Genomic DNA, 11,041 nt, shown 5'->3' on the forward strand with positions numbered 1-11,041 from the left:
CAGAAGTCTCATTTTTATGATGTTCTGTTCCTGGAAACCAGGAATTTCTAGTCATAACCATGACAAGATATTAGGTATCATTATTAGAGGAGACATTAGCAACTACCTTAGAGAATGTTTTTCTGGCATAACATTTGCATGGAAGGTGAGCAGAAGTAGTACTTCCTTTCTCATCAGTTCCTTCCCTACATGGATTAGACTTCAGGTAGGACTGCCTGTTTCTTTCATTCTGTTTTCCCCATTAATTGAGAGAGCAGCTGGCTCTTAAATGATACTAAAGCAAGTATTAAAAGGTGTGGAAGGTCGAGGAGATACTGCATGTTATTTTTGTGTAGTCATCTATACTTTTAATGAAAAAACACAGATAATAAATGCATGTATGGAGTAACTTACTTTGGGAAAAGCAGTGTTATTTCAAACATATACTTGGCCTATTCCACTTCAGTATTGCAAGTCTGTGGTAGGCAGTATGACATCATTAACAAACTTATGTGAGGAAAATACCAAACAGGAAATGTTCAATTTCCAGGTTTTTCTATTAGATAAATTGTGTATAATTTCATTTCCCAATGGAAATAGAAGGAATGAAGAAGAATGAAGTGGTTTTTGATCTCCTCACTCTAGCTTTCTTGCCCTATGTGGTAAATTTGTTGACACTGGAAAAAGGAGAGAAGCCTCTTAAAACCTGGAATGACAAATTCTGAGCCTTACAGTGTTGATTAATCAAGAAATTTGTTTAATCTCTATCTAACTTTGAACTGTCTGGAGCCATCTCATTACAACTCAATTTCATTCCTGTAAAGGGGTCCATGTAAGGTGCAAAATTAAACATTGAAATTCACCATAATTCATAACTGTCTGATTATTTAAAATTCATTGTGTTGGATTCAGCTTTCCAAAGTGTTAAAGGAAGCACGAGGTTTGGTGAATCTGTCATGAGAAAACCTCACTGAGAGTGTTCACAAGGATGGATAGTGATAGGAAAAGGGGGAATGGTTTTAAACTGAGACAGGGAGGTTTAGGTTACATGTCAGGAGGAAGTTCTCTCACACAGAGGTGGTGACGCACTGAAACAGGTTGCACAGGAGGTTGTGGATGCCCCATCCCTGAAGGCATTGAGGGCCAGGCTGGATGTGGCTCTGGGCAGCCTGGTCTGCTGGTTGGCGACCCTGCACATAGCAGGGGGTTGGAACTCGATGATCATTGTGGTCCTTTTCAACCCAGGCCATTCTATGATTTGACATTTCCAGTTCAAAAGGTAGTAGATTAAATTGACCTTTCAGTGTGCTACAGAACACAATCTCTAGCCTTAAAGTAATGGCTGCACTTTTCCCAGGCTGTTTTAGAAAGCTGTGGTTTAAACTGTCATACCATGGGTTGAAGCTGACCCAGCTGCTTGTGAACTCTGCCTTCCATAGGGCAGCTCAGTTCCTTTTTGTTGTATGAGATTCCACATCTTTCCTTTATCCATTTTGAATGGGTTTGATTTCTGTGCTCTCTATCACATCATGACCCATTGGTGTAATTTCATGAGACAGTTCCTTACTTTGCACTAATTTGCACACCCTGTCCATCTTCTTATAGCTGCCTAGGTAGAAAAGTGATTTCAGCTGGGGGAAAGATGGGAATGAAAGAGGAGAAAAATGTTGGAAAGAAAATGACAGAACTTCTGTTGGCCTGACCATCAAACATACTGCTCACTGGGAGAAGGAGCCTGTTGCCCTTCACTTGGAAATCAAGGAGCTTGTACTTGCCTTGAAGTAGTGGTTGATTTCAGTTTTTCGTTAGAGTCAAATTAAGTTCAGAAAAGTAACTAGCTCTTCAAATTGCATTTAATAAACTGTATTTTTTAACTCCAAGAGCTCCAACTCAGACTGTTTTTGAAGGGAGGAGAGTGGGTTTTCCTGAGATCTGAAGCTGTCTAACAAAACAGGCGAATGGGAAAGGCCTGTTTTCATAAGAGTTCAGTGTAAAAGGTTTGTGCATGTGTGTAGAACCTGTTACTGAAAACGCAAGCCTCTATCGCTTTGTTTACAGTGTAAGCAGTTGCATGTTGCTGTATGTGAATTTTTGCTTTCCTTCTTTAATTTAAAAGAATAGAGGGATCGTGGATATGAAGAGAAGCTTACATATTCTCCTTCATTTTGCAGGATTCTGGACACCCCTGCACAGCCAGTGACCCAAACACCTGCCTCACTCCAGTATCTCCTCAGCATTTCATTGATCTCTTCCAATTTTGAGATGCTCAGTAGCTGTTTTCCTGTGTTGTGGTCACTTTTTTTTGTGAGGAGTTGGGCAGGACGTGTCATGCTATTTATGCAGTGTATTTGTTTTGTTGTGGCTCAAAATGAGATGGGGAGCTTATCAGGCAGGTGTACTTGAAGTGGTGTTTTTCAGCAGAGAAAAGCTGAGGAGAGGACATTAAGAACTCTTTGAAAAATCTGTTGATAATTTTAATCTCAATTTTAAATCCATTTTGATGCCTTAATAACTGGTTAAAATTATGTGAGGGAATTATGAAGATTTCATGAAGTTAAACTATACTTCTACTATGCTTTCAGGACCAAATGACTTTTGTTGTTGCTGATTGTTCTTCCTTCAGGCCACTGTTTCCAAAACATTTCCACGTAACTTGCACTGTTATAAAAAGCAGGCTAATAATTCCCTTGGAGTCAAACCAGTTACCAACAAGGCATTAATCATTGTGAGCTAGTGAATAAAGTGTAGCTGTGGGTGGACATACAAATAGAGGAAATTGACCAATTTTTATATATATGTTATGCAAAAAATATTTATTTTCCTAAGAGGACTTTATTAAATCTGTAACCTATCTCAGCATATTCCATAACTGAAAACAGAGATGGGGCTACTGGAAGTGACTTCTGTACTTGTTGCTACAGCTTTCCTTTATACTGCTCAGTATGTCTACAAATGCAACTGCATCAATTCATCTTCTAAGAAGAAGACAGCATTACTGGAATTTAATGACAGTGGAGTTGCCTGCTTCTAGACTACGGCAGGACACGGTGGGACAAAGTGAGGCTCTAACCTGACTTTGCAAGCTGTGGAAATCTTGGAAGCTGGTCTGAGCAGGAGCACCTTCTGCTAGGTTAATCAGGAAATAAATTCCCCAGGAAGCATCTTATTCTAATCTGTAGTGCAAAAGGAATTGCCAAGCTTAAAGAGGTACAGGAAAAAAATTGCAGGAATTTTGGTTTTCTTGATGAAATTTAATCAATAAAAGGTAATGTACAGAAAAATAAAACTTACTCTATTCTGCAGTTCCTTGTTCTGAATCTAATTTTGCACAGTGTAATAAATCATGTTTTTTATTACTCCTTCAAATCTGTCTTGCATAGAAATGAACCCATTTGAATTTTATAATAAGACTTTTCTATAGCCTGCTCTTGGTAGTAATTGGTAATGGAATGAGAAAAATGCAAGTAGTTCAAGTACTGTTGCTTTCCAGTAAAGACCGTATCAGCATTTGTTTGTCTAATGGGACAGATAGATTGTTATTAGGCTGTGCAAGAAGAAGAGAGTATTTATTTCCTTGGAAGATAGTTTTATTCACTAAAATTTCAGTCATATACTACTCTTATCTACTGAGTTTGCTGATCATAAGATTTTCAACAGAGGGATTTGTAGTTAATTTTCTTCCTATTAAGCTGTTTGCTGTGGTTATTGTAACTTTCAATTGTGGAGCTGTGCCATTCATTCATAAGAATGCTTAGCCTTGCAGCTGTTCAACCTGCCAAGGAAGCTGCAGCTCCTCTTTGTTCTTACAAATTGCTTTCCTGCTTAAGGGAGTATGTGTACCCTTGCAGTGGCTGGTGACTGCTATTCATCAATCACTTCTTAAAGATGGTTAAGGTTTTACTACTGTTTGTGGACTTTCCTGTAAGAATCTATATAACCACTCCCTGCTCACAAGAAAGGTTCTAATTAGTGCTGAGCTTTCCCTCTAGCATGCTTGTTCATGATCTGTAATTGAAGACCACCACCAACAGCATGTTACCTCCAGGGATGCTGAAGATGCCGGGAGTGTGTGAGAATTGCTGACTGGCTGAGGCTGACAGGGGTCCGTCTGGCCCAGCCCTGCTCCAGCAGGGACACCCAGAGCAGGCTGTCCAGACCACATCCAGGATCTTTGGGAGATCTCCAAGGATGAAACTCCACAGCTGCTGGGCAGCCTGTGCCAGAGCTCTGTTGCTGCACAGAAGTGCTCCTGGTGTTTAGACAGAAACTCCTGTGCTCCAGTTTGTGCTTCTTACCTCTTGCTCTGGGCATCACTGCAGAAAGAGCTTGACTTCATCTCTGCATACAAATAACACAACAATGTACAGGAAGATGCTTCAGTCTCTCTATAATCTTTGTCTCTCCTTGTTGGGCTCTTTCCAGTATGTCCATGTTCTTCTTGTACTGAGGAGCCCCAGCAGTTAGGGTCACCATGCTCCTGCCACTTAGCCTGATATAGCCTGGGTCACGTTAGCCTCCTTGGAAGCAAAAGCATGCTGCTGTCCATGAGGTGCCTCAGCTCCAAAAGCCCATAAAATGGCTTTTTGAACTTTTTTTTTTTTAATGTATTTGCTAACCTCAGAAACTGGAGATGCGCAGACATCTCAGAAGAAGCATTTAAGGGCAAGGCTATTACTCTTATTTTCTAATATTATACAAAGAAGGTATTGAGGGCAGAGTCACGCTGTCAGCAGCATTAAAAGCTTTTAACACAGCAAAACTGAGCTTTGGAAGTAGACCTACAATCTATTTAAATATTTAGTGAGCTATTTCTTAGGCACAAAAGCTTTGTTTATCACAACCCTTCAAGTTTCACACAATTGGTAATAGATCATTCACAATCCTGTACCTGGAAGTTCTGTAACCCACATGTAACAAACCAAGTTCTGCACAGCTTCTTAAACAGGTAGGGAAACTCAGTGCCTAAGAAGGCACTCCAGAAGGGTAGGGAGCAAACAGGATGCAAAGTCCAGCACCAAGATGAACTGAAAACTGTCTCAGGTACTCCAATTTTGTTCAGAGAGAGACTTCTCTCCTGCAAGGCCAAGCATATAAACCTGGGAGCTTGCCTCCTGCGTGCTTACATGAAAAAGTTGAAGAGGTAAGCTCATTTCTCTCTAAGTACATGAGAGTTCCTATTTTACCCCAACTCTTCATGGCTGAAACATTATTTTTCCAGATGCCTTGGCGTGGAAGCTGCATTTGAGGTGTGCCAGCAGAACAAATTAATGCCATGTTCCACATCGCCCTGTTCAACACCAGGCAGGGTGGGCTCTTCAGGGATCACTCCCCACCTCGCCTGGGCCTGAACTGCGTCACTCACCCTCCCTGGCCTTGTCCCATGGCAGCACCCACACAGCTGCAGAGCCAGCCAGTTTGGGACACTGAGCCAGTGAGAAATCACTGCTTTTCAGGATAATGTTCATGGAACCCTCCTTCCTCAGCCTTTTCTGCTGAACCTGCTCCACTTACAGAGAATCATTCATTTTTTCCAGCCCACACTCAATTATTGGAAGGGTCACAGCACCATGACCAACACATGCAGAAGGATCCAGTGCGACCAAGCGTGCACTAAGGGAGTGTGTGTCACTAAGGGAGGGGGCTGAGGGACCACTCTTTTCCCTTCTGGGTGCTGGCCTTTATATCTACTTAAGGTAGGCAATTTAATATAAAGATATCAGCATTAAATAAAGAAAACAATACCTAATGCTTGGAACTAGTTGCTAAATTACAGCTCAGAATATTCAGGTATGAGCTAGCTCTGCTATTTGCTTTTGCCCACTGTGCTTTCAGCTGCAAGGTCCAGGTCCTGCTCCTCAGAAGATGTAAATCCTACCCTTCTTCAAATTTCAGCAGGAGAAAGGTGACCTTCACAGCTTTTAGCACTGTACCTGAGGACAGGAAGGGTTCAGAACGTGGCAGAGGTCAGTACCACTAAGCCGGCGCTGCCTTCGATTCTCATGGCCCGCTCCCTTTCAGGCACTAAGCTGACAGTGCTTACTTCCTGCAGGTTTATGTGCCCATTCCTCTGCAAGTATGAATAAAACACGCTCAGCTTTTTACTTGCTCTACTTGATGGGTAGTCACTGTGCCTTCAGCTCAAAGCCTTTCTTACAATTTCCAGGGTGAACACAAAGAGCTTCTACTTAATTCTAAGTTTACTGAAATACTTCAATTTTCAGATATGCTTTCCACCTGAAGGCTGTTTTTCTATAGTTTATAACCAAGTAATAAAGGAAGAATAATTTCACTTGCTAAAGCTTGAGGTACTTCCCTCCCTCCAGTATCAGACCCCATTTGCTCTCAGACAAGGTTCTCTTTAGACCATTTACAACCAGATACTTTTCAAGCTGTAAATCTGTATTCCGTTTTCTAACTTGACAGTATTCCTTTAAAACTTTCTTAATTTATCAAAATAATATTTTGGCAAAGGTACGCTTCAATATAATGCCAAAGTTCTAAAGTTGTGTGTAGCTGCTTATCAATACTTAGAAATATCTGAAAGGTCAGAGCCAAATGCATGAAGCCAGACTCTTTTTTTATGGTGCCAAGCAAGAAGACAAGGCACTGGCCATGAATTGGAACACAGGAAGTTTCATCTGAACATGAGAAAGAGCTCCTTTACTGTGAGGGTGACGGGGCACTGGAACAGACTGCCCGCAGAGGTGGTGGAGTCTCCTCCTCGTGAGGTATTCGAGACTGGCTTGGATGCCCACCTGTACAACCTGCTGGAGGAAACCTACTTTAGCAGGGATTGGACTCAATGATCTCCAGAGGACCCTTTCAACCATTTCTGTGATTCTGACTGTGCAGAGCATCATGCTGGGAGCAGGATGGGAAGCCAGGCACAGAGCCATCAATTCCAAACAAGCCAAGTCCCAAGTAACACTTCCCAGATTGTCAGGTATACAGGTTGAAAGGCAGTAAAACACAAACAAAGCAGTGAAGTGGCCACCAGCCTGTAATTCTTCCACTAAGAGAAACACAAAAATATCCAGACATTAGCGAGGAATCATCAGAATCATGTGAGATACCAAAAAACATAAACAAAAGACAAATGCTGAAAGCCAGCCTAATCAATAGATTACAAGCACACACTGACTAAAAGTTAAATTAATGAGAAATTAGTTATGGGGAAAGTTCACTTGGACAACAACAAAGAGACAAGAATCAGAAAACGTCCCACACTTACTGAGATATTCAAAGGGAATTTAATAACTGAGAGCTAAAGCAGAGTCACAGACTGGCTGAGGTTGGCAGGGCTGTCTGGATCCATCTGGCCCAAATCCTGCTCTAGCAGACACCCAGAGCAGGGTGCCCAGCACCACATCCAGGCAGTTTCTGAAGCTCTCCTCCTGTGTTTGTGCCCACTGCTTTTGTCCTTGACACTGGACACAACAATAAAGAGCTCGGTTCCATCCTCTTTGCATTCTCCCCTATGGGCATCGATGGGATGCCTGGAGCCTCCTCTCCTCCAGGCTCAACAGTCCCAGCTCTCCCAGCCTCTCCCTATAGCACTCCAGTTCCCTGATCATCTTGGTAGCACCCTGTTGGACAAATTAAGTCTCATCTATAGAAATGGTAATGCAGATTGAATCTGGAGAAGGTCTTGCCATGGGTTATGCAGCACTAATCTTCAAGGCATCTCCATCCCTGAAAAGATAGCCTAGACACCAAGACCTACATCTTGTACCTGTGCACAGGGGACTTCCTTCCCAGCTGGTCACTACAGCCAAGGATTGTATTGTTTAATGGGAAAACCTGTTTTAATGGGAAAAGCTGTGTGAACTGGGAGCTCAGCTCCTGCGGCATAACCTCATGGCCAGCTGCTTTGCCACAGCACTTGGCCCAGCAGGCAGCAGCACGACAGCCATGCTGCACAGACATGGCAGAACACCTCAGGAAACATGAGACAGCTGTGGCTTATCTTCTTGTTATAAAGACCCACCAGTGATATTTTCTTTTCCCTCCACCCAGCAGTGATTTATGAGAATTTCTTCAGCTGTACCAACAGACACACTAAAGGATTACAGGCACCACAGGGCCCAACTCCTGCTAAACCTCCGTAAATGCCTGTGACTAACAAAGGACTTTATATATATATAAATATATATATATATATATAATATGGCAGACAATAGGATTAGTTGTACCTTAGTCAAGCAATGGTACATTTAAAAATTGAATAAAAATTAAAATCACTAATTTTCAAATGAATCCTACGTAAAGCGTAACTGCAGTATGACTTCTGGCAGTTTTGGATATCTTGTGCTTCATCCTATCAAACAATAGTTTACTTCCTAATGGGAAGTGATGCTTGATTTGTTTTCCTTTGTTTGTCCTGTCAAATGTTGGCTGCCAAGTTTCTGCCCAAATGTTCAAAAGATAAACTGTTTACAGGCATGCAACTTGAGGGCAAGTCTGCTACAAATGGGTGTCTGTCAGGAGAGAAGCAGCAGCGATTTGCACAATCACAGGGTCTTGGCATGTGTGACAAAGAAAGCCTTAGCTGCCTTAGTTGCCAGTAAGGAACAAGTACAAAAACAAAGCAAGGAATAGTTAATATTATCCTGCACATATATTTGGACTCCGCATAAACATGACTCCCTTCCTTTCTCCAGAAAAGACATTTTCCTCTGTCCTTCCAATACGAGGAGCAGTTAGCATTGTAATCCTGGTGAGAACTTGAAGCCCCTGAGGCAAACAAGATGTTCAAAATAATACACTGGAGGTTTTCACAGGAAGGTAAGAGAAGCTGAAAGCTGAAAGGATCGATTCTGTTTCAAATCTGAACTTTTCTACTATACAACCCCAAATAATTGTAACAGCCAATTCTTGGAGAAAAGTATTCAACCTCAGCTGCTCAGTCAGCCTTCTCAACACGGTGTGTTAGAGGTACCAGAAAGCAAAACACCACCATTATTTTCAGCAGTGGACAAACGAGTCTTGCAGAACACAGACACTCATTTCTCTCTGCAAAGAGTAATGCTTTTGTTTTTTTTTCTTCCCCTCCAATTGAAAGCTCATATTTCAAAATGCATTATTAAGCTTTCATTAGTGTTATTTAGTTCTGTACAGCTCAAGAATTTCAGTGCTCACCAAGCTTTCACCAGATGTAATGCACTTGAAAAGAATACAGCAGCTTTCTAGCAGCTCATACAGTAGCTTTCTAGCAGCTCATAGTAAACACTGGAAACAGAATTTTCTTCTTAAATACAGCACAAGTATTCCTTTACTCAGTATCAGCAGTACAAAGTTGTAAATGTCTTATGGAAAACTTTCCTTATGCTTCATTTCTTGTTGTATATTTCATATCATTCTCTATTAATACTGTTTTCATCCCTACTTCATTTTTTTCTTTAAACTCTTATTGCTTTGCAATGAAGCAGCACCTCTTTTTCAGTGTTACTGTGCTGATGGAGGCCACAATAAATGCAACTCTGTTTTTTGAGTTGTACATCTTCGCGTGGTCAGCCTCTCTGCTCCATTCCATGTCTTGTATGGCACATAGCACTCACGTTGCAAGAATATATTTTTTAAGAGAGACAGACAAACAATAAAAGCCTTTGCAAACTACCACCAATGACTAAGCCTTTTAAGAACTTATTTTTCATCTTGACAGAGCTGGTTTTGTTTCCCAGGCACTTGCACGCACATCAGAATCCAACCAGCAGGCATTTGGGCAAAAATAAAATTGAGAATCATTTAGATGTAAAAAAAGTAAATCTCAAGTCCATTCATGTTCTCATCAGACTTTCTTTACAGAGATAGGACAGAGTACTGTCAGCTGATGTTCATGTACAGGAACAGGCACTACAGAATGTTTTGGAAGCTGAGAAAGCTGCCAGGCAGAATTCACCACGGCTGTGCTAACAGAATTTGGCAGCTTCCTTATCCCACCACAGCCAGGAAACATACATCCTTTCCTGAGCTCCAACAAGAAGGCAGCTGCAGGTACTAGTGGGTAATGGTGGTGACACACTGGAACAGGTTGTCCAAGGAGGCTGTGGATGCCCCATCCCTGGAGGCATTCAAGGCCAGGCTGGATGTGGCTCTGGGCAGCCTGGTCTGCTGCTTGGCGACCTGCACATAGCAGGGGGTTGGAATTGGATGAGCATTGTGGTTCTTTTCAACCCAGGCCATTCTATGATTCTATGATCCTTCTCCTCCCTCTCCCTGCCCAGGCAGTTGACCTGCCTGAATACTGAGGTATCCCTATGGAAGAATTTTATTCCCCAAGAATGCAATCTGCATGAATAATATCATCTCTTTCAGGGAATTCATCCACGTTGGTAAGAAGCGACAGGACAAGAGGTGATAGCCTTAAGTTGCACCAGAGCAGGTTCAGGTTGGAGCTTAGGAAAGATTTCTTCTCAGAAAGAGTGGTGATGCATTGGCACAGGCTGCCCATGGAGATGGTGGAACCACTGTCAGCCCCAGCCCAGGGATTGGGCTGGTGGTTGGACTAGGTGGACTCTTCCAGCCTTAATGATTCTATAACTCTATAAGCACTTTGCTTCAACAATCTCTGCTAAGTTTAGATGACCCAAAGTTTTCAAACTGGACTGGTAGAACAAGAAGTTGACAACAGGCTTTCTGTACCTATCTACTGGTATCAGCAGCTGTACTTAACTTTTGTCACAGTGTAGGATGTCTGGGTTTCACCTCATTACAGAGCCAGCATACGCACAAGCACTCTGGGTCCTGTGGTTTAAAAGTGGATAGTGAAATATTTAGGAAAAATCCTGCTCTGCCCTGGCTTTCATAACAACCAGTAAACTAAAAAAAAAAAAAAAAAAAGAAAAGAGTCTTTTAAACCAATAAATAAAGTTAAGCAGAATGTTTTCTTTTTGTCAGAACTACTGAATTCTTCCCAGTGTGAAACCAATGGGTGACGCTTTAAATGCAGGATGCTGTAGCTTTTAAAATGCTATGACTCACTGGTTTACACAAAGGTAGCTGTTCCTTCCTTGGTCACATCCTACAGCAACGTAACTTACATCCACGCAGATGGCAACAAAAT

At 41.9% G+C, this 11,041-nt stretch overlaps 1 protein-coding gene across 6 annotated transcripts in view; it reads left to right on the plus strand.

Annotated features, from left to right (window-relative positions):
* The window catches only part of FBXO25 (F-box protein 25), a 28,247-nt gene extending 24,924 nt beyond the window's left edge, over positions 1 to 3,323 (plus strand). For 3 of the 6 annotated variants that reach the window (XM_042891365.1, XM_042891373.1, XM_042891406.1), the window contains one exon: positions 2,151 to 3,322. In XM_042891365.1, the coding sequence (XP_042747299.1) occupies positions 2,151 to 2,240 (90 nt within the window). In that variant the 3' untranslated portion in view covers positions 2,241 to 3,322. Of the gene's footprint in view, positions 1 to 2,150 lie in introns of all 6 variants that reach the window. The other 3 variants (XM_042891396.1, XM_042891389.1, XM_042891415.1) reach the window with 3 other exon arrangements.
* Positions 3,324 to 11,041: the final 7,718 nt, after the last annotated feature.

The sequence above is a fragment of the Lagopus leucura genome, unplaced genomic scaffold (genome assembly GCF_019238085.1).
Source record: "Lagopus leucura isolate 7727_CA_CO unplaced genomic scaffold, USGS_WTPT01 Super-Scaffold_73, whole genome shotgun sequence".
Taxonomy (NCBI): Eukaryota; Metazoa; Chordata; class Aves; order Galliformes; family Phasianidae; genus Lagopus; species Lagopus leucura.